General features: G+C 38.6%; 1 protein-coding gene across 5 annotated transcripts in view; it reads right to left on the reverse strand.

The window, feature by feature from the left end:
• The window catches only part of sox6a (SRY-box containing gene 6a), a 129403-nt gene that overhangs the window by 39057 nt on the left and 65546 nt on the right, over window positions 1-24800 (reverse strand). For 4 of the 5 annotated variants that reach the window (XM_078948179.1, XM_023955377.2, XM_023955378.2 and 1 more), the window contains 4 exons: window positions 23795-23884; window positions 15517-15689; window positions 11836-11904; window positions 670-790 (listed from right to left, as the gene is read on the reverse strand). In XM_078948179.1, the coding sequence (XP_078804305.1) occupies window positions 670-790; window positions 11836-11904; window positions 15517-15689; window positions 23795-23884 (453 nt within the window). 5 annotated transcript variants of the gene reach the window in all.

A 24800-nucleotide genomic window follows, 5' to 3' on the forward strand; every position in this document is an offset into this window, starting at 1 on the left:
TAAAAGGCTTTTCATGTCCAGGTTATTGTTAAACGCAGATCAGTCATGGGAGAATTTGCCAGCATTTGAAGTTGTTATTTCACTTTTGTTTCTTTTCCGTAGCTGCAGGACTAAATATGGATTATTCTGTGTGAATCTGGAGAGTCGGTGCTTCCTCTTGTCAAGAGAGCACCTGGAGGAATCCATGGGATCAAGGAATGTTGGAACGAGGCAGAGACGCAAAGAAAGCAGGCAGTGCAGGGAATCTTAAAAAATAGAGTCGACTGTGCATTTTTTCTTTGTATAAAAGGTTTGAAGTAATTTGAAAAGCTTTTTTGTAACTAATTCCAACTTGCAATGCACGTGCATAATTATAAATCATTTTTGGGGAAAATTTAACTTTTTTTGTGAGATGTGACCATATCTTCAGCCGATGCACACAAAATGATCAGGAGTCGCCGAATAGTCCTGCAAGTGTGTGAAAATAAAATGTTGCAGATGTGCAGCGCCACTGTCATGCTTTGACAAATGCCTGAAAGAGACATTCCAGTTCACACTGTGTCCAATGCGGTGATCCCAGAGTGAACAAGGAGGGCTTGAAAATCTCTCCACTAATTTCCAGAACATTCCTCACCTGACACACCTCATTAACTTACACTGGGACGGCAGTGTTTGTGCGAGACGGTATACCTGGCTTGTAGGACATGCCGGGTGGGAAGAGGAAGCCTTGCTGCGCGGCGGCGGCGGCAGCCAGAGACCGCTGGTCGTGTGGAAACACTGGGATCATGAGAGGAGGCATGTGACCCTGGACCTGAGAGGCAAGAAAAAAAAAAACTAGAGTGAAGAAGTGATGGGTGGGAAATGGAGAGGTAGGTTACTGTAAGTATCTCAACACTGCAAAAGTCATGCAAAGTTAATGCGTTCCACTTTAAACATTTTCCCAACTGCCAAGGCCAGATATAGGGATTTGGGGGGACAATGCCCCCTAAATGCAGTGACTTCCCCCCAAATACGACATTCGGCAAAAATCCATAATTACCTAAAAATAAATAAAAGTTACAACAACTAGAAAAATACAAATGTCAGAAAGACAAACACCAACAAAAACAAAATAAAGGACAAAAAATATGTATGGATAGACGAACAGACAGATGGACAAATATACAGAAAAAGAAAAGATAATTGCAGCTTCAACAGGGCACAATTCACTGCCCTGCTTGTGCCTGTCCAAAGCCCGGTAAACGCAGTGGGAATTGTAAGGAAAAACATTCAACATAGAACTTATAGAACAAATCAAATAGATCAAAGGAGACGATAAGTATATGGATGGATGAACGGATATGATCATTTTGCATATATGGGCCTTGGAGATACATGACACGCCGAACCCTCAGCCCACCAAGCACCCCAGATATTTCATTTGCACCCCATGGTGGGTTTGGCTTTAACCTGGCCTGCCAACTGCATGCATAATAAAAAATAATACAGTTCCGTATAGCAACTCTTAAACAATTATACTATATATAATATATAATACTATTGTAATAACTACAAATGATTTGTGACGTAGAATATTTTGTATTATAAAACATTTGTTTATTTACTCGCTAAATATCTGCTACAATTCAGCAAAATAACGTCCTTTATTTTATTTTTAGAAACTTCTCACGAACCTCAAACTAACGTTGAGCTAAACAATCAAGCCTGAGACAAAACCACCTCTCGTTTTCTACCTGTCATAATTCAAACTTTTCATACAAGACTTCAACTTGAAATAACACTAATGATTTTGATTTGATTTTGATTGATAATGATTCTAAATATATTTTATGTAACAATTTTTAAATATTTTTAGGTTGTATTATTGAGGGGATTCTGAATTCCCGTATGCAGACCCGTTGTAGATCAAATTAATTTTCAATTCCCCATCTGATTTTTGATGATGTCTTGGGCTTTTATGCTTTCCTTCTCTGTCTCCCTACTTATTTTCCTGTATTTTTCTCTCCTTTTCCATGCAGTTTTTGCCTGAAAGTTTCAGATTCTTAAACATTAAAGCCTAACAGTAACTGATACCAATTGTAGGATTGATCTTGTTATTGTCGTAGAAGAGCAAATACCATAAAAATATTGGAGTTTCTGAGACTCATAAGGAAATTTATCTTTGTATTTTGGTCATGACAACTACAGACAATATGTTTAATCTTTTTAAATAACAAAACGAGATCTGCTTTATAAAATCCTAAAACTTGGTTAAAAATGACTGATAGCGAGACTCCATCAGTCTGATCTCATCATATATTATTATGAACTACCTACATGGTAACATGTTGTGTTGGAATCTTTGTCTGTTTTTTAGGAAACATATCACCAGTAAATGTGTTCATTTGTATTCGATTTATCATGTATTGCAAAGTTATTTTATTGGATGTACACAGTATTTTTGTATCTTCGCCTTTGGATATAAACTGACATGTCAGTGTTTCATCAATTCTGCACAGATCTTTAAAATGTTCCTTTCCTTTCCCTTACTCTAACAGAAATAATGCATAAGCTGTTGTGTTTTTGATCATTTCAAAGTATGTCATAAAACTGTATTAAAATCTGCAAAGAAGAGCAAGACAGGGGTCCCCAAACCTGACGCTGCAGACTGGCACCAATCTGATTTATTTACTATCTGATTCTGAAGGAAGTTTTATTTTGGAAAGCTACTGGAATTTCTACACCACATCCGACTCATTCATGACACGTCAAGTCGCTCGGTCACGTGTTGAAAAGTGGCTTGAATTGAAACCAACAAGCTAGCAAAGTTCACAAAAACAAACATATTTGAAAAGTTTATTTTAGCATAAAAGATTCACTGAGGAAACAGAAGAGCCTTGGACTTCAAAATAAAAGAAATCTGCATTTAAGAGAGAAAAACCAGGAGTTTCTACTCCAAATATGGATTTATTGTGACAGTTGTTGCTGCTAATAAAGTTGTTCAAACGGTGGAGTCAGGTTTATGATTAAATTTGTACAATACCAGTTTTGGTGACTGCTCATCTGTCAGATGAGGCTGAAGTTGGCATCTACATTTTTTTGGTGTCCACCTTGACAGTTGTGGGTTTCACATTTTTAAATCTAGTGAACAAAAGATTAAAGCAGCTGCAGGTATTTAACAGACAATAAATATCAACTTTACCCTAACTTTAAAGGAAACTGTACTTTGCTTCCATGCACAAATGTAATGTTGGTTCTTCTGTTTATAAAAGACAGACCTTTTAACAGAAGCTCCATCAACGGATGGGGAACAACAGTCTGGACCACTCTGACAATAGAAACGTCTCTACACCAACCCCAAATCCATAGATTTCAAAGTCTGATTAACAAAAACGGAGAACAGTCTGAGTAACTTTAGAACTTAAGAATTGATTGTTTAACATTTCAACAAATGTGGAGAGCTGCAACTATAAGAGAGCCATTGAGAACCACTGCTAACATGTTAAGACTCTCTCAAAAATGCCATCTGCATTTTGGTCATTTTTGCTGAGTGAGAATCCCTTCAGGTCTGAAGCATGTTGTCCTAGAAAAACCATGTCCACACATAAGTGAGGGCAAAGCAAAAAGCACCCATCTCCAGAGTACTCTAATTTGACATAAATGCTATTTTTCATTGAATGACACTTTAATCATGATCATGTTTTTGTGTTAATGACCTCTTCTGTTTTGTGACATATTTTTATTCATATATAACTTTTGCTTAGCTATGTTTTTTCTATTTGTTTTATAGTTGTTGTTTTTTTATTCACTTTCTTACTCTATATTCCAGCAGCTAAAAATGCAGCATAAGCAGCAAATATGAGCATGGAGTCACTCCTCACATGCTCCTGCTCTCATCTCTGCTTTATCTCCGTTACTCTGATGTCGTGAACCAGACTGCCCTCATATCCCTCAGCCCCCAATGCCCCGTTTTGACCTCCTTCATTGTGACATCCTGTGTGATTCCTCGACTTGTCTGCCTTTGTGAGGCGGCGTTGTGTTGCTGAATCGGTTAAATAGGAAGAAGGCTGTCCTCTGGCATGTTGATGATGTGTGAGGGAGGGTAAAGGGCTGGCAGTTGGGAGGTTTAAAGAGCATGACTAAATAGGGAGATAAAGACATGAAAAGGACCGTGTGAGTCATTAACTCAAGAATGAACAGAAAAGTAGAAGCCCAGTTTTAATATTTTTTTATTAAGTTAAAAAGAAAAATGGAAGTTATTTAACTTTCAAGAAGTTTCCTCCCTGTACCAGTGTCCTTTCTCCCACACTCCAATAAAAGTCAGTTTCAAGCTTTCTACGGCCCTGAAGCCCAAATCACATCAACAAATCACTTGGCGCAAAAACAAATTAAAGATTACAATTTAAAAAGTGAAACAAATAATTAAAAAAAGAATATTACATTTTAGAAATAAAAACTGAATTCCACAAACCCAAACACATTTCCAAAAAAAAAGAAACTAAATAAAAATGAAACCTTCAGAAAAACAAAAGACATTTTTAAAAATCAATTTGAAATGTTAAAATGTTTGTCCATCGTTTTAATTAAAAGTTAATCTGGATGTGCTCCCTAGTGACGATAAACTTTTATTACTATGCAGACATTGAAGACGCATTTAAAAAAAGCTCAAATGCAGAAATCAAACATTAACATCCGATCAGTGACGTCCCATAGTACCTATCTTTTCTGAGGGTTTTTTGTGTGTTTCTTTTCTGAAAATTCCTTCTGTTTTCTGAAACGTTTTATTTTTGTTTCATTTTTTTTTTGTTTCTTAGAATCCTGTTTTGGTTTCTGGTATTTAGTTTAGATTCAGGGCCATAGTTTCCAGATGAGACACCATTACAGATTCTGTGCTTTAACAAAGCAGAAAGTTGGAGAGATTTTCGGGTCTTTAGCCGTCTTCAGGGTTAAGGTTAGAATAAGGCTGCATCTGGGTGTTTCTGTGTGGGTGAACAGCAGGCGTTTGTCTTATCAGTACTCGGCTTTGTCTGTGTGGAGTTACATGTGTTCGTGGCGTGACCTCTTCAGACAACCTTGCTCAGGTCACCGTCTTAAAAAGAAGAAGGCCTTATGCCTTCGGAGGCGCGAGCATATAGACCCATGCATGTTCAATACATTCCCGTACTCCCAATCACACACAGGAGTGAGAGATGAGACGTCTTGTGACATGAAAAAAGAGACGAAAGAGAGCAGAAAAATGAGTCTGTGTCTAAATAGCTAAAAAAAAAAAAAAAAAAGCAGAGGAGGAGAGAGGTGGGGGTGGAGGTTATAGAGTGGGACAAAATGCTCCCATTCATTGTATTCCTCTGGGAACACTGGGACTGACTGGGGCTGCTTCACTAGCGCAAACACACAAAGATCTCCTTTTACCAAAGGGAGGGGGGTCGGTCAATGAATGGATGGGGAGGTGGTGCAGCAGAGGCCCCCACTGCTCACCCCCAAAGAAAACACAAGCTCCCCGTCCTCTAACTGCCCACCAGACACAACGGCGTACACACCTAAGCAACAAGAAGTTGGTGTGTAACTCTTGGTGTGTGTAAAGACACGCTCTAAGAATTAATGGTGCTCTTGTGCGGGGGCAGCAGGTTAGGGGGCAGTGAGTACGTATCTGGCCTGTCTTTATGTTCCAGTGATTGAGAAGCAGAGAGGGAGAGAACCACCGTGTTGTCAGATGCGTTTGCACACATGTAGGCCTGCATGGGACAGACAAAGCTGACAAACAGTTTGAACTTTCTTCTGATTTTTCCCTAAAAGGACAAGAGTGTCCTCGACTTTAAGCTTAGCTTTGCAATTAAACAGGAACAAAAGGAGAAATAGAGACCTTTGAGTCCAACGCAATGCATCAAAACATATATTGGGAGGCAAAAAAGTGGCCCTTATTAAAAACTTTATGCTATGTCACGGCAGAATTACCTATTTTGAGTATTCTCTCAATACTTCATAGCGTAATAGGTTTTAGGTGTTCTTTGCCGCATAGATATGAAAGTCCTAAGATTTAAATTTGTGTTTCGCAAGTGTTTCTGAAAACACATAAATAGGATTTTTTGTTTGAGTACGAAAGCTACGATCACATTGCCCTTGGCGATGCATGTTCAAGTGACCATTTTCATGACAAGTCTACATACGCCTGTAAATGTGCGTTTTGGTCTTCAAAGTTCAAAAGTCTCATGTTCACGCATCGCTTTTTTATAACCATCTTTGGCACAACACACATTAGTGCAGCCTTTAAAGGCGCATGGAAAGTTAAACCAGGTTTAACTGGGTTACAATACCTGTAACTTCCAATCTTGCTTGCAAGACGTAGAAAAACAGATATCACAAAAACAAATGTTACTGTGTCACGCTGACTACCAACCTTTTAGTAACACGGAAAAAAACACAGTCTGACTCTGCTAGATGTTAGCCATGTTAGCATACTCATAATACCAACCAAACTTGTGTGCAACTCGTAAAAAAAAAGAAAAAAAACCCAGCTAAATTAAATTTACTTCTACGGTTCACTCCTCGTCCATGAATTCAGGAAACAGATTATTATTATTAATTTTAAGGTTTTTAACTGTGCCTTATAGTGCGTAAACTATAGTAAATTAGTTTATTTATATACAGTTAAGATCAACTTTATTAATCCCCGTAGGAAAGTTTGGTTCCACAAACTGCTGTTTCCTGTGTGGTTAGAACCGGTGGGTCCGACCGGACTGAATTTTTTGAACCTCTTTTTATTTATGAGTTTGAAATTCAAAATGTACTTAAAAGGGTCTTTTGATTGCAAGGTTAGCATTAGGTTGAACAGCCTCCCTAACTGGGCAGAAGATCCTGACTCTTGTTTCTCTCACCGAGTTGCCTTTCTCTGCAGAGGCTGGTGGTTGTCTTCTCTAGCCAAGATTTCAACAACAAAGCGGTGAAAAGACTGGCTTTATGTCAACCCAACATAAACCAGTGGGTGACTTCACTCATCCACTTCTTCCATTTCCTTATACAGTCATTGCCCAACACTTACAGCGTGGTCTTTGAAGGACTCAACAACAGACATTATAGAGTCCAGGTCTTCGAGGTCGAGGTCTTGGGTTTCGTTGTCCACAAAGTTTTTAGAGTCACAGTCAAATTAAATGCAGGTATATTCAGCTCCTCAGACTAATCTGAGTATTCAGCTGCTGTAACATTAGTTTAACAGTAGTAGTAGTGTACGATTGGTCATTTGATATGCTAAAACACATTGGAACTAACATATGAAAGCACCCAGAGAGCGATTTTTTTTAGGAGAGGAGTCCAAATATTTCATAACTGTGCACACAATTTTGTTTTCTTTGTAAATATGAATCGCACCACATTTTTTAAAGTCCCTCAAGAATAGCTGAACAGGAAGCTTTATGGTTTTGTTTTGTGAAAGTGTTTGTCATGACCACTCTCTTACCACACTCAAAGGTTTCTAAGCTGAGCTGAGTGAGAGACAGAGAAGCAATTGTTTTAAGGGTAACAGACTTACAGGTTAATGGAATCGGGGGTCGGACTCTGTAAAGTAAGGAGTCAGCTAGCAAGCCCAATCGACATTAAAGGCTTCCCGAGTTATTTTGTCTAAAGCTTTCCATGCTGACGTGGGAGCCATCCATCCATCTGATAGCTGCTTGCCTGCTGAATTGTCCTTTGCTCTATTGTAAATGTCTGCAGATTATTTTGCTTACAGTACCAAAGAAATGTGTCCCTGATTTCTGTTTGATAAAAAAAAAAAAAAGCATTTTATATAATTTAGTCATCACAGATTGCTGGTTCTGTAACCTAAAGCAAAGAAACTGGATTTCCAGCTGGAATTTCACTATCATTTTTCATTAATTAGCCCAAACAGACGAAGCTCAAATGAAGGACGACCCACAGATAAAATGATGAAAGCAACAAGTAAACAACAACTGCAGGATCAGAGCCAAAGGACAGACAAGTAAAAGGCCGACGGTGTAGGAGGGAGACAGAAAAGTTATAAATGAAGAACAGAGAGAGGGAGGAGGAGGAGGAGGAGGAGGAGGAGGAGTATGGCTTTGCAGTCATTAATTAGCCTGTTAGCTAGGGCCTGGGCGCTGTGGTTTAGGCCTGCGTCTTTGTGGGCCTGAAGGAAATGGGCCACATATGAGAGCCATTATAAGAACTGACTTAACAAAGACACATGCCTGTCAGCCACCAGGCTGGGCTCTGCTTACGGCACACAAAGGACCCGCCACCACTGCGTGTGTGGGAGCCTGCCTGCGTGTTTGACTGTATGCAAGTTTTTCCACAAGTGTGTACACTTTTTAGCTCTTGCGGCTTTGTGTGTATCTGACAAAAGCACGTGTGTGTAAGTTATCCATTAGTGTCAGCTGGCTCCTCTTAAGGTTAATGCAGAAATGCCCATGGACCCGATTAGAGCTGTGAAAAAATAAAAGTTGGCCTGTAGCTGCGTGGAGACATTTTATCTGCTCGGATTGGTTGTGTGGTGCCTGTCTTCACACTTTTGTGTGCCTGCTTGTGTGTGTGTAACTATATCTATCAGAATGAGGCCTTCGGAAGCATTTCTTTAACCTCTGGACATCCCCCGCTGGCTCTCTACACCATTTAAAACCACATGACAGGAAACCCGGGTCACTTTGAACTGCTCCCCTACCACGGCGGCTGACAAACACATTGACACTCTCCGCTGCCGCTATCAAAAAGAGAAGGAAGATACAGACCACTGAAAATGGTTTAATATTTTTAAGAACCTTGTTTTGACACATTCAAAACATTTTAACAGATTTTAAGTTATTTTAACTTCTCTTTGCTCTATGCCACATGTGTCAAACACAAGGCCCGGGGGCCAAATGTGGCCCGCCATGTCATTTTATGTGGCCCGCAAGAACATTAAAGTTTTTAATTTCTTATTTTTTTTTTTTTAATTGAGTTCATATTATTTATGTATAGCTGTTGTAGTTATTCAATGTTTGCAGGTCTTATGTGTGTTTATGCAGACAAATTGTTGTCATCAAACCATCAGTTGGATGCACGGCTGTGTGCAGCCTTTTTTTTTAAATGTAACGATATAATACATGTTCTTTCTAGCTCAGTTTGATGTTATTTTTTTTTATTCACTAGTTTGATCCTTCATTACTGGAGTTATGTGGCTTTAATCAGCTGTCAAAATTAAAAAGGATTTATGCTAAAGTAACGAGTAAACATATGTTTTCTATGCAACTGCAATTGTCACTTTAAAAAGTTAGAGTAAAAAAGTAATAAGTTATTTAATATTATGGAGTAGTTACATTAATTATATTTAGTTACATGTATAAGTTATATTTGGCCCTTTGCTAATGTGGCCCTCAATTAAAATGTGTTTGACACCACTGCTCTACGCCTTTCCCAGCTTTTCTCAAAGTCAGCACAGTTGATCATTTTTTTATCTCATTAAAAGCCAGGATCTAGAATTAAGGAAATTATTATTAAAATGAGTCAAAATCCTTTTGCTCCATACTCTTGACAAAAGAAAAACGTGATTAAAGACTCAAAACAAAATCAAACTGCTTGATTTAAAAAAATGTGCATAAGACATGGAAAAAGCATTTTACTAAACAGAAATACTTCATAACATGGACAAGCCATTCTAAATCTCTAAGACAGTTAGGTCATTATTTTGGGGAAAAAAAATTAGATTTATGTTCTAAGAACAATAAGTTCTACTGTTACATTTTATGAAAATTTATTAAGATGAGCCAACTTTTACTTATGTATTCTCATTTTGCTCACATTTTGTTCTAAAATGAGTCATTTTCATTTATTAAACAAGTTTTTGTTTAATAATGTTTAGCGGTGTTGTACTGTGGTTTTTCTTTTAAACACATTACTGTCAAAGTTGAGAGTTAGCGTAGTCTCAGTAGCATTTGTTTTAGCTGTATCAGACTGTTTTTTATAAGTTGCAACCAAGGTTGGAAGTTCCAGTTATTGTGAATACACTAATGTAACGTGTAGAGTGTTACAAACAAGTTCTAGAGTTGCTGTGAGCACAGTTAACAATGGCTGACTGACTAACTGACTCTTTTGTCTCACTTATAGTTTGAAAACAGACCATTCATCGATGCTGTGCCTCATAATCCTAATTTTATTAATGATGAGAAGAGAACTACAACACATTTGTTTAGTAGATTTTTTTTATGCTGAATCAATGAATAGGCATGCCCAAAAAAATGTATAGAGCAGCAACTGTTGATCTTTTCCATAAATTCTTTTCTGGATTTTCAAATTTCCTCCATCTGAGCAACATCTTGTGCATTAAATTAAGATGTCAATGACAACTGACACCTGGAAGGAAAATAGCTTCACCAGACTGTGGTCTAACTTTTTTGTTTTGTTTTGTTTCGGGCTGAAACAGTAGCATTTGGTCAGCTCCTCAGAGTATTGGCCTGAGAGGAGCTCAGGTCTGGAGCTGATAAGTAGAAACAGACCAGGGCAGCCCTGCCTGTGCGCTCCAGGCCAAGACATTCGACACAGTGTAAACAGCCCAAACCCCAGCGACTATAGAGCCTGGAGCTCAGCCACCATAACCCTAAACCTGCGTACAGTGGATTCAACATATGTTTCTCGCTAGTTTGGTTTGTTTGCCAAGACACACTTATTGTTTTAGAAGAATCTTAAATGACAAGAAGTTTCAATCCAGCAGTGCACACATAACATTTAGCGTTTTTAAGTAATCTTTCTTTTACTTCTCTGCAAATGCCAGTATTTGCAGACCTCTAAAATTTGATCCAAAACAGAAAATAAGTATGTATTAAAAGTAATGCTATGATCGTTTCAACACGTGTTTACAGCTGATGCTTCTGAAGCTCTACATGCTAACGAGCTGCTCTCCGGAGCTAATTTCTGCATATCCCTTCATCCTCAAAAGCAAACATGACACAGTCTCCACAGCTTCACAGCATGAAGAAAAATCTAGGAGAGAGCTCGCTTTTTTTACTGTCTCGTTCTCTCCTGGGGCTAAGACGCCTAATGAAGTCCGATCCGAGCTTTATTAAGATCCAAGGATGGGGTCTCGCAATAAAAAGAACTAAGAAGAAGAGAAAAGGGAGGGAAAACAAGCCCTCATTTACTCCATCACACCTCCAAAGCATAGAGAGATCCAACGCTGGGGAACAGCAGGGGGGTAAACTGGTAACGGGCTGGACCTGATCTCCGCACCAAGTGGATTCAGCTGATTTAATTAAACCGCAGTCAGACTACTTAAAAAAATAAACTGATCGAACACAAACTGGCCTAATTCCCATGTGGGCATCGGCAACGGCACGCAAATTTGCCAGCATTTGGTTTCACAGCTGGGGGGGATTTTTTTTTTGTGTGTGTGCAAACACTGCACAGACATCCAATCAGAATCCTTCAAGTGGCTTCATACCGCATGAGGAAAGTAAGAGAAAATGAAAGAGTGATGAAGATTGAGGCGATGCAAGTATTGGAAAGAACGTGTAATGTGAAGATATGTTTGCATGAAGTGAATGTGGTTCAATAGAGACAGCTGGATGGAGGCACACAAAGGGAGCCAGTGGATCAATGCAGCTGTGAAATCCAACCATAACCGGGGCATTTACTGGGTCACCATTGTGTTGGTATTGTTCATGTATCGGCAGGTTAGCGGGGTCACTCCTCTCTATAGCAGGCAATGTACGGGTCACGACCCCTGTTGTTACTGCTGTTTCCCTATCAAACATGATACGCTGATAATGGGACCGGAGGAAATTCATCAATGAAACTGTGCTGGAGCAGGGAGGACGTCAGACCAGCAGCATTCGCATGAAGATGAGAGGGTGGAGGCAGCTGGAGAATGGGTGGGTGACGTGAGTGAGTCTGCCTACTAACCTGGATCTGTTGCTGGAGAATATTTATCTTGTGCTGCTGCTGCAAGAGCTGCTGTTGTTGTCTGGCAATCTGCACACACAAACACACAAGAAGATGAAAATGTGTGGAAATGAATAAACACAAACAATATAATGAACTTTTCACACCAATTAACATTTAACTTTGACTTTTCATGATTATCTCGTTTGTTTGTTTTTCCTAATAGTCTCATATTTTTATTGTAGTGATCAAGCCTAAACTCCAGGTCACACATTATGTCTTAGTTACATGCACACATTCGAGGGATTGAAACCCATGTTGTGGGTTTTGGGGACGTTTGAGCCCATGGAGGCTCACAGACAGGGATAGCTGCATCTTATGTTGAGCTTCGTAGACTCACAAACACGTGTTTTAATGAAAAGTCTATGTAAATGTGGGTTTTTTGTGTGAGCAGGTTAACGGGTTGACTTTCACGCGTCACTAAAATATTTTAGTTCGTTTTGGGACTCTACATACAAAACACGAGGTAATTGAGTCAAAAGTTAAACCAGTGGAACATTGATCAATCTGGGACCCCGCTTTGGCCGTGACGTATGCTCGGCATCTTTTTTTAAAACACAGAAGTGTTACCGTGTGAAAATTGATCATGAAGAAGAACTGAATAATTGCAGTTTGGAATTATTTGAAAGTGCCATTATCGTGTGTGTGGTGAGTGTTTCATGAAGCATTTGTGAGGCTATTATAAATTACACGCACTTTTGATGCACAAATGATGCTGTCGTACGATGCCCTTACACAGCACTCCAGTCGTTTGTAAGGTGCACGCACTGGCTCCTTACTGACCACACGCAAATGCTGCACGTATGGGGCGTGCATGTGATGCGTCAGTGCCCATAAGAAGGCCGTAGGACGCCTACAAGACGTCACTTCTGACAAGCACTTAGCAAAACCTTTGAGTGAGTGAAACCATCCTGTCAAACCAGTGGAGGGTAAAATGTCCTAAAGCTGAGCTGATAAACTAAGGAATAAAGTACTTGATGGTATATGTTACACTGCAGCCAACTGTGTCTCTTCGCGAAATATGTCTGGAAAGCAGTTGGATGGAACAGACAGAAGTGCAGAGACGGGTCTTTTTGATCTCTGAGAACAGTGAGAACAATGACATGTCAAGCTCCTGCAGCAACATGAGCACATCCTATAACTGACTACCTTGACATGTTTTCCCACAACAGGCAACAAGAAAAATAGCTGTCGTTTCCACCTTTGCCTTTCTTGTTTTCCTATTATATTAAAATCTTGCTGAACCAATCAGTTAATCTGAAGACTCATCCAGTGATGGACAGCTGGAAGCGACTATTTGTGAGAAGTTAAAACCCTTAGAGGCACTTCAAGATGTTTATGCGATCCCACCCATTCTAAGACAGAAAAAAAAGTGGCTGTCTTCCTCTTTTTTTTCTTGAGAAGTCGTTTAGTATTCTTATTGTAAAATGTAATTATAGACTGCTGAATTTGAGGCGGCACCCCCATTTACACACATGTCATATTTCATTAAAGGCTGATTTCTCAGGGTTTGTCTGTAGGGCATTATCCTATCAAGTCTCAACAGCTAAATGACTGGCTGATATTAGAATCTTTCTGTTCACTTTTCCCACCTCACTTGCTCCTTTCTTGTGCTGTGAGAGGTGGTATGTGTTTTGATGGGAAGCTTGGACTTGTCCAAACAGAGCCTGTCGTATGCCGACCAAGTGTGGCGTGTCGAGAAACAGCAAAAAACAAAGAGCAGATCACCTGAACGCCTCTTCGCCTGGCCTTACTTTTTCTGACTTTTCTCTTTTGTTTTTACGTATTTTCAGCATGAAAGACGTTGCATTTGTCTAAAGACTTTAAAAACGTTAGTCAAAAGATAATAATGTGGCCATATTGTTATGAAGAGAATCATGAACACATTTAAAAATCATTATCTGAGTGGCATTTATATTTCTAAACCAGGGGAGACCAAACTTTTTCAAGGTGGGCCAGATTTTGCCTGCATTCTCTGAACCCTTACATAAACTTTAAATGCAAATTAACTTTCTTTCCTTCACATAAAACTGACAAATATCTAAAAACATTTGTACCCAAAGTATTGGTAATTTCAAATTTGAAGACCAGATAAATAATTAAGAAAATCTCTGTCTGGGAAAAAAACCTTTCGCCAACATTAAATCTGGGCTCACATAAAATGTTACATATTATTCACCATTAAATGCTCACTCTAAACCTCTACATTTTATTACATGAACAGGAAAATAACACAAATCGAATACAGAGGTACAAACCACTGTGGTTTTTCACAGAAACAAATAAATCTGTTCCTTTAGTTTGGCCCTTAAAGCTCTGAGGCTCAAGTAGCCACAGGTTTACAACGGATGGTAACATAATTTAGCCAATCACAATCAAGAAACTGTAAACACAGCTTTTATTAAGTGTGGGGGCCACATACATGTATTATTATTTTATGACAAGAGCCTGGTGACCGGAGGGAATTTGAACGTGTTTGCCCGTTACTAACCTTCTCTCCAGATGCTTACTGTTACTATAATGTCTCTTTTCACTGTAAAATAAATCTGTTAGTGTGTCTAAACAAAACAAAATTCCTGGATTTATGACCTACAATATATTCCTAAATAGAATTGAAGAAGCAGTTTTGTATTCCTTTAAACATTGTTGATATTGAGCATTAAAAATATGTTGTTTTGTTAGATTTTCTTTGTTAAAACCTGTCTCAAGATGCAAAAAGGCAATAAACCCACAGGATCCAGATCCCAACAACAGAGTGAATACCTGTGCCAGTAACTGTTTCACATCTGACATAATGTGTTAGTGTGAGGAACGGGAAAGTAAAAAAGGTATTTTGTGTCCTTTTTTACAAATTAACAAAAATATTCATTCATTTTTTATTTCTTTTTTCTATTCCGTTTTGTCCCTTTTGGGGTCACGGGGCTGCTGGAGCCTATCCCGGCCAGTTGTGGGCGAAGGCAGGGGACATCCTGGACAGGTCGCCAATCTGTCGCAGGGTAGAATGTCCACAATCACACACCCCTTCATTCTCACACCTATGGACAATTTAGAGTTGCCAATTAACCTATGGAGCATGTTTTTGGACAGTAACAAAAATATCTATTTTTTAAATTGCTCTGTTACGGCTTACTACATACAGTTACAATATACAGTCAGTGCTAAAATCTTTTTTAAAAATGTGTCTGACTTGTCAAAGACACCCAAAAACTAGCAAAATGCTATTGTTTAGCATTCGTCCAGTGAGAATAAGGACTGAACTTTTAGTCGATCAGTTAGGGCAAGGGTATGATTAAAAATAACAACAGTAAGAGGCCATGGTGTCATCAGTGTAACCGAAAAACATCAGAAATATGTTCTGCGGTCCATTTGGTCTGTGGTATAACCCATATCATTTAATCTGTAAGGAAAAATGGGTTAAACACTGTGAATCAAACCAGAGCATTTTTAACCTCTTTATTAATTAAAAAAAGTTTTTGACAATCTATTCAACAGTTTTTCCATTTTTTATAGGGGAGTTAAAAAAACCATAACGAGAATTTGTCAAATTTTTGCATTTTGTGCCTGAGTGAGGTTGTAAAATCAAACTTGAGTACTGGTGCATGTTTTTCAAAAAGGGGTTCAGACATCAGGGAGCGTCTGTACCTGATCCTGCTGCTGCCTCGCCAACTCCATCTGTTGCCTCTGCTTCTCCAGCTGTGAAGCGGCCATCTTTTTCTGCTCATCGTGGGCGGAGAGAAGCTGCTCTCTAAGGTTGATCAGCTGACCAATCATCGTGGAAAGTTGCCGCTCTTTTTCTTCCAGTGACTCTGGCGTGCCTGAAAGGGAAAATCAAAGTGGTCAGATGCATCGAAAAGAGGCAGAGAATCAAAACGGCGCTTTTGTCCGTGAATGTTATGATTGTCTTTTTAAGCAAAAAAGTCATTTGTTGTTCCTCAAGTGTAGTTGGGATTGTAAGAGAAATGCTTCTGTTCTTGCAGTGATTTACAAGGAAATTCTTTGTTTTGAACAAAACGTCCAAAACAAAGAATTGGTTTCAGGAGACGCTTCTGCAATTCCACAAAGAAGAAAAGTGGGCCAAAAGAAACAATCCCATGAATCATCTGTCTTGTCGTTAAATCGTCCTACTTATTATCTCCCTTCTTGTCTCTGCTTGTCATCACCTACTGTCTGTTGACAAGAACACTAAAAGTCTGTTGCGTTAGCCCTTGAAAACATGCAGCTGTTGCAGCTTTTTGTCACGTTTATGATTTAGACATTCTTTGGAAGTTTGCAGGCCAACGACGGAGACTTTCCATGTTTAACTCCATGCAATGATTGCGCTGTGTTGAATGCAATATACTAAATATGTCATGGATGCAGGTTGTAAGAAACATAAAATACGCTGCAAAAACTGAATCTTAGGAAACTGAAAAGATTTTTTTCAAGAAAAATAGTCTTGTTTTCTGTCTTGCAAGAAAATAATGTGATCATAAAAAGAAAATTAATCTTAGTCTGAGAAAATTTAGATTTTTTTCTTAAAATAACAATGTATGGTAAGACCATTTTTTAACCCAACTGGCAGATTATTTTTTAATTTTTTGCTAATTTAAAGGAAAAAAATTTGAATTATTTCTAAGGGGCCTATTTTTTTGCAGTGGTTAAAAGAATTTTTTTGCAGCGTTTTTTGACTTTTAATTTTGATCACAACAATCAAACCAACATAGCTTGGGAAAAAAAATCCCTTTTTTTACCATCCATGCTTTTTCTCTCACAGCCCATTTCAACTGACACCTGCAAACCTTTGGTTAGATATTTTTAGTCTCTTAATTTATCAATAATAAATATAAATATTGTTTTGGACTTTGGCAGCCAAAAACAAACAAAAAGTTTCTACAACCGTTTTCAGGCTCTCTGTACAAAATGTGAGTCCTTTGAACGCACGTGAAAACTTAAACCAGGGTGAACTTTGACCAATCAGGGACTTGGATTTGGTAGTGATATATGGATGGGGTTTGTTTAAATCAAGGAAGTGCCAACCATTAGAAAATTGAGCATTGGAGGAGAAATGACTAATTGCAGCTGGAATTCCATGACACCAACTCTTTCATATATTGGAATAGAGCTGTGGAAGAAGAAGCTGGGAGCAAGATTCATGGGGATTTTTTCCGCTTTGGCAGTCTCCACCAAACCTCTTCCAACTGTAGGTGGTGGACATGGGTGAGTAAACAGTAGAAAAAGAAGAAGAAGCCCATCCTGGTTTGTCTGGTGGGAATACCATGCATTTCACTTTGCAATTTTGTAAAATTGTCATCAAAAAACTGAATTTTCTGGTTCAGCTTGTTTTGTTTTAATAGAAATGTTGGTACGAAACACAAATCTTCATGCTTTTTATTTGGGCTGCTGTGTGTTTGTTCATCCCTGTTGGTGAAGGAATCAAACGTGTGTGTGTGTGTGTGTGTGTGTGTGTGTGTGGGTGTGTGTGGGTGGGTGTGTGTGTGCGTGTGTGTGTGTGTGTGTGTGTGTGTGTGTGGAGCCAAAGTTGAACATGTTTAGGAGTTCTCCGTCTTGTGTGTGCATGCATGTGTCTCTGCTATGTAGGGTCTTGCCCTGGGGCCTTATAGGGAGGTTGCAGGGTGGCCCCTAACACTACCTGCATACTAACACAGTCCCCATTGTAGTATTGTCAGGCCCCTATTGTACCCCACACTGCCGACCCCCCCCCCCATTCCAAACACACACATACACAATCTCGCAGAACTCACCCCTCAGCACCCCTCTATCAAAGGCAACATTCTCCTCTTCTTGTCTCTTTTTTTATGCTTTCATTTGTTCCCTGTTCAGTTTCCTACAAAAGGCCTCCCTACTGGTTTCTCCATTTCCAAGTTTTCCTGCCCTCTTTGTTTCCTGATTCCTTTTTTTCTGGTTTTCCTTCTTTTACTTCATCCTTTCAGTTTGTCCCTCATGCTCTTCCTTTTGTCTCCACTTTTGATTCTCTTCTCTTCTTTATCGCCAAAAGTTCTGCTCTCCTCCTAATGTTCCTCTTCTTCCTCTTCACTTCCTTTTGCCTCCTACATCTACACTCATCAGCTTCCCCTTTTTTCTTTTTCTATTATCTTTGTTTTACCGACTTTCCAAATCTGCTATTGCCCCATCATCCTTTGATCACATCTCGTCTTTTTTGACTTCCTCCCTTATATTTTAAGCCAAATGATTCTTGCAACACTAATGGAAACTTTAAAATTCTGTCTTGTCTAAAATCACGCCCACAAACGCAGCCCTCTTTCCATTTCTCCACATTCCTCACAAAGAAGTAAAGCCTATTGTGTAATCACAACAACTACAGCTCCATAATTCATCCGTGTGGATTATGAGATGTGTAGAAACGCAACGCCATGCATTCCTTCAAAACTTCTGGCACAGATGACTTTCCGAGGCTTTTCCGTTCTGCATCCATCAGGATTACTCCTGACACCTGCTGAGGGTACCAGCCAAAACAGAAAGCCATTAGCAGTTTTTCCCTGCATGTGTACAATGTGGATCCGTTCCTGAACCAGAACTCTCAAACTGTCCCTGTTACTGCTTCTAGTAACGTTCTGATTTGAGGAAAACAAAGAAAGATTCATCTGAAGCTTTTATCTGAGGATTTCACAGGCAAAAGGAGTAAAACAGAAGGGGGCAAACGATGAGTGTTTCGCTGTTTTTTAAGCAGAAACTGGCTTTCATCCCCTACAGTTTTTTTTAGGATTTTTTTTCAATAAAAATGAAAAATACTGAAATAATACTGAAAATAAAATAATAATATCATTAAAAAAACGAAAGAAAATGTTAAATAAGTGATTAAATTGTTATAGTTATATCCTCAGTGAGTCAAATATAAACAATTTTTATTTAATAAATGTAACAGTTTGTGTGCAAAACATTTACTGTATAAGAAAACTGCACTGAGTGAGTGTGACGTCACCCATAGAAAATGACTTCCAATGATTTGAGGTCAATTCATTCAACCTTTTTCCTCACTGTGGACATTGGAACCAGAAATTGTCCATAAACAGTGATTCTGAGTCAGTCAAAGTTTCTATAGTAACCACCCTCACCAACTTAATAGTTGAAAGCAGGCTCGGCAGAACCTGTCAATCAAACGTTTTGAACGTTTAACATCACATACTTTTATTGAAACATCTGATTGGTCAGTTTATTACTTGAATAACTTGATCAAAAGAAAAGAAATAGTGGAAATTATCAAGAACATGTTAAAACAAAGTATCAGATCAAGAATGGATATTCTGACCAATAGACTGACTGAGTCAAAGCTGTTTATTTCTCTATAGAAGTCTATGGATTTTGGCTTCTTAGAGCCACAGGCTACTTCTTGTTTGGAACGCCAGGGGGAGGGGTCACTCAGTCCAGTTCCGACCCACAGTCATTGGTGCAAAATATTACAAGATTCTCAGTTATTGTTTTTTTTTTGTCTGATGACTGAATAAACAGATTTCATTCCAAAATGTTTGCAAATTTTAAGCCCAGACCATAAAATGTTAAGTGAAAACATCATTTATGAAAAGCTATTTGGTTCTTGTAGTTGGTGTCCAGAATGATTTGTTAAAACCTCCCACATGTGTGACCAACTTATGTCTCCTAACATGAGGAAGGTCCCCTAAAGTCCCTCTGACTCAAGTCAGCCTCCAGAATCCAGTTCTTACCCTGCACCTTTAGTTCTAAACCATTTATAAAACGTCCATTGAGGCTTTTAGACCATTTTATCAGATTGGTTTATTAAAACAAATTTTAAAAAAAGATCCTTTTTGATAATCTTTTGATCTATTTTCAAAGTGTTCCAAGTGTTCTTTCAATTATGATTATGCAGTTTTTAGCCAAAACTTACAAAACATCAGTGTTGTTTTCTAGGACATAGTTTCTGCAGAGCTGCACAAGTTCATCAGAAATTCACCTCTGAGTTGTGGGCAGGACCTCAGGCGAGGAGGAACCCCACCTCTCCTTCCTTTTACCCAAAAGTGAGAGTTCTCTTTTTACACACACAGACTACAGCCCCTCACACCCCCCAACCTAACATTACCGGTGCAAAAAATAATATTGGAGCTTTCCAGCCGTACAGTTCTGATCCAGATTCCAGCTCAGACGAGGAAAACAACGATGTTCATGGATCTATTTGTCCACATGTGGATGCATCATAATGGAGCAATAAAGCTTGTGGTTTACTGATTTGTAGCTTCTACGTCAAGCTTTTTCAAAAGGCATTTAAAGGTCTGCTAAACGATTTTAATAAAAGTTTATTCAGAAATGCAATTTTAAGCTTATTTTATTTATAAGCTTAAAAAGCTTTTATATATAAGCTTTGTAAAACGAAATTCTACAGGAATGTGTTAAAAAGACAATTTTCATCAAAGTGGGTCTTTAAAGTGAAAACCTAAATCGTTACCCAATGACATGATCGGCTTTATCATAGAAATGTCTTAAATGAGTTTAGGCAATTTGTTTTGATTACTATTGATGAAAAGTGTCTAATCATCAATACTGAGTTAAACGAGAACAAATCCAGCGACGCGTGCATTCTAACCCAGAGAAAGACAAAACCTTGCTCACCCCAACCGCGCCTCTGACTAAAGTGGCTGAGCTTCGGCCAAACTGCCACATTTCCCAGCACATCATGACTACGCTCTCCTCACTGTCGCACCACAACAAATGGTCAACCTAAAGAAAAACACCGTCTGCGTTTTTCTGCCAGAGCTCCGTCAGAGATCTGCTTAAGAACAAAGACGACAGTGATTCCACTCTGCACTCTTTTTTTTTTTCCGTAAACGCCAGCTCACTTGTGCAGTGACGGCAAGACTTTTACAACAACAGCAAAAAAAAAATGTTGCATGGAGTAAGTTTCTGGATATAATGGCTTTAAATATGATTATTGCTGCCAGATGTGCCAGCTCATGTATCTAATGTTATAATGAGACATTTTTCATCCTTCTGCTGCTGCAAGACATTTGTGGCTTAGCTTTACAAAATAATTAAAAATGCAAATTCTAGGAATCGTACAAAATGTCTTAAAGGAAATAAGAAAAAAAATCTTTTTAGCATAACGAAAAGGAGAGGAAAATATGTTAATTGATTCCAGATGGAATTTTTAAAACAATGTATTGGTGAATGTTTAAAGATGATTATTTTTGTCATATATGGATAAGATATACTGCTTTTCATTTGACATAAACACATATTTGTATTAAAAAAAATTGAAAACCAGGCAGCCAAAGCAAGTGATCCACAAGACACATATGATGATGGAAAGAAAAGCGTCAGAAAGAAGAAAGAGCTCACTTCGACTGTTTTACTTAGAAGGACTTCAGCAAACAACGCCATGATGAAGATAAAGAGAGCAAACAATCGAACAGCCGAAGTTAAGTGTAACCATGTCACCTGTTTTTCACATTTTTCCTGCTTCAGATCATTTTGGACACACTCCCAGAAGCCTGAGGGAGCCATGGCTCTCTAGAAGCTCTCCTCGTATAAGAAGCAGTTATAAATAAAAAAGAAGGCAGGTTAATCAAGTACACTGCATGCTGAAATAAGATAGAGAGCAGTATTGAGTGTTCTTTGTGAATTGAGGGAAGTAATTGGTTCTCTTTACTCTTAAAATAGCCTGAGTGAGTTACAGGTTGTTAGAGCAGAGCCACAGTTGTTTTTGTACATTTAGCGCGACTTTATTTCAACAGTCAAAAAGTGGAAGGACTGACTCAGATCAATGCGCTTCCCGATTTCTAAGTGTGTCCCAGTGTTTGAGTTCATCTGCAGAAGTTGCTTCTGGAATGGCTGCCAGAATTAACATATGGGAGTAACATGCAGTTTGCATTTACTGAACCAGTCAGCTGTGGTACAGTAGCTCCAAAGGGGTTCAATGAGAACAGAATCAGACAAACCTGCAGCTAAGACAGCTTGTAGAAGTTTAGGTTTAGCTGAAAGAAAGATTATGTTTACCTCTTTTATATACAGTATATGCTGACTGTACAATATCCCCCCCCTCTTTTTTTTAGCAAAGGATGTAGTGAGGTCTTTCACGTTCGAGTCCCACTCCCGTCATCTTTGGATCTATTGCAAAAATGTTCCCAGTGGTCTTCTTTAACCTGTGTTGTTTTCTAGGACATAGCTTCTGCAGAACAGCAGGAGTTCATTAAAAACTCCCCTCTGAGATGTGGGCGGAACTGTTAACACAGAGCAACCCCGCCCCCCTTCCCATTACTCAGGGGAGCTTGTGGCACACCCATCTCAAATAAACATTATCAATATATTCCCTTTAACAATTCATTGAATAGATAAATGCATTTTAAGCTTAATTTTCTTTCTATATGTCCTCCATAATCAGAAAAATGTCACAAGAATATGTTAAAAACACCATAAATACCATTTTCATTGGAGTGGGTGTTTAATTCATAATTTCAGCTGAGGCAGGTCAATACCAATTTTTTTGTTACAACAGTTTTTCACAAAATAATATTTCATTAAATGTACACCTTTAAATCCCACCAAAAACAAAACTTTTACATTTTGCTGTTTTATTCTGATCACAGTTTTTCATTCTTTCTTTTATTCTCAAAAAAATAATTATAGTCTTCAACTTTTCACATTCAATACTTAATTCATGTGCCACAGATAGCCGTTTAAATATATTTCATAGCTGGAAATATTTTTACAACACAGAGGAGAAACAAAGTGAAAGATGCTGAACTTTCTTTGCGAGATGTCTTTTAAGATGCAAGTGCAGTTCTGCAAAGTGTGGAGAAGGACGCTGTGGTTTAAGACACATGGAGTCAGATACCTGTCCCCAAATGAAACTCAGTGTCGGTGCTTTTCTGCTGCACAGGGGTCTCTGTAGTCCCTTTCACTTATTTTTGCAGAGGAAATTCTTGTCGTTACAGCGGCAAACGATCTCAAAGAGCTTCTTTGCTGAGAGCTGCCCAACAGCAGAGTGCATGACTGAAGCATCTCTGACCAAAAATGAGCCTTCATGTTTTCCTTTAACACACTTACAATCATTGCTCTTTATTTAGCAACTGTGAGCAGTTTTTTAGTGAAAAGTAATGAACTCCGTATGGGCAGGAATTTTAGTCATGGATGAAAAAAAGATCCAAAACGCAAATATTGTTGGAGACAAAACATCCTGACAGCACCCGTTACTATAGTGATTATGGGTTTAATGCTACGCTTTAATCAGATTGAGATATACATGCATAACTACGTGTGTCTTTTAGAGGAAGCATTTAGAACAATTTAATTAATAAGCAAACTATGACCAGAATATGCGAAGATCAACTATTAGGGTTTTAAAATTTTTGAAAATTGAAAACTATCACTCCTTCATGGTGGCACTGCCCCAAAGAAGAAGTTTCAGAGCGCTGCTGTCTGTCCACTCCACCTCTGAGCATGTCAGGAAAACATTTGCTTGGATTTACGGCCTCACATGTGCCACTTGCCGATGCAGGCAAACATATTAGAGCCTGTGCAGTCTCTCCTCTCATGCACAACCTTTAATCAGAGCCACAATTACAACCTGGAAGATTGCAAGCGTCCTTCGCTGTTCAGCAGGTGAGCCATGGAGATGGTTCTCTCTGCTGCTTTCATGTGCAGATCGGCGCAGTTTTAGAATGCCGCGGTGCCGTTCTCACCCCATTATTAGCTTTTGATAAAAACACATCTTGTTTTTTATTTATTTTTATAAATACCAGGCTCTACTTCAATTTCCAACTTTACCACAAAGTGAACCAAAGAAGATAGGAGGAGCCTTAATTGCTGATCACCTGGTTCTGATTTTCGTCTTCCTGCCTTAGAGTCGATATTTCATTTACTTCTTTGCCAAAAAATGTTTGGTGAAGCGTCAAACCTTTAGAACTTTTAGAGTGCAGGTAGGGAGGTGGACAACTCCCCCTCACCCTCTCACCTTTAACTTCTCCCAGCAGTTCATTGGCATTCAGGCGGTCAACTCGCTCCTTCCAGTCCTTAGAGAGGAGCCTCTCCATGCAAGATGTTTCTATAATAAAATGAAAAACAACAAATTATTTAACCCGGTGAAGCCCACTGCATCACAGAATTGATAGGAAATTCAATTCTGTTGGAATTAAGATGTTTTTATAACTCTTTGATTAAAAAAATGAAAAAATGTTGCAATTTTGTTTTTTCGATGAGATATAGATAGTATCATTCATGATATATTGGATCATTTGGAAACTCACAAGGTTAGTTTAAGATGCAAAAATGTTGACAGGAGTGTTTTGGGGGGGAAAAGCACCTTATTTACCCACTGCTTCATATTTTTAGCATGGTGTAAATAAGGGGTGTAACAATAGACGTAGTTGAACTGAACCAGACGCAAGAGGTGAGCCCCCCCTTATGCTCTCCCGTGTTTGGCTTTGTTGTCAGCATCCATGAAGGAAAAACACAATTGGATAAGTCGAATGCTTTGTGTCGTAATTGTTTCACAAAGATAGCGTATGCTACAGGTAACGCATCTAATCTGTTAACGAACTTAAAACATTGTCACCCGACTGTAACAATTGGGTCTACAAGGAAAAAAATGTGCAAGTTAAATCTCCTAAGGGAGAAATTCAGGTGTCCGGCAGCAAAACAAACACACACAATAAATAACAATAATATAATAGTTCATAAAATAGCAGTTCATGTCAGGCAGATTTATTAAACAGCAGTACCGAATCAAAATGTACCGAACCGAGCCCTGTAACATTCTGAACAGAACCTAATTCAGATTTTAGCGTATCGTTACACCCCTAGTTTAAATGTATAGAGAATTATAAAGAATTAATTATCAACTAACTGTGTATTTTTCCAATTCAGCAAATAGGCCTTTATACAAATTAAAAACAATGAATGAGTTATTTCCACCCTAAATCTTGGAAAATTAGCATGCCTTTTTCCCGCCAAAAGCATTT

The sequence above is a fragment of the Oryzias latipes genome, chromosome 6 (genome assembly GCF_053564925.1).
Source record: "Oryzias latipes strain Hd-rR chromosome 6, Olatipes_Hd-rR_3.1".
In the NCBI taxonomy this organism is placed as follows: Eukaryota; Metazoa; Chordata; class Actinopteri; order Beloniformes; family Adrianichthyidae; genus Oryzias; species Oryzias latipes.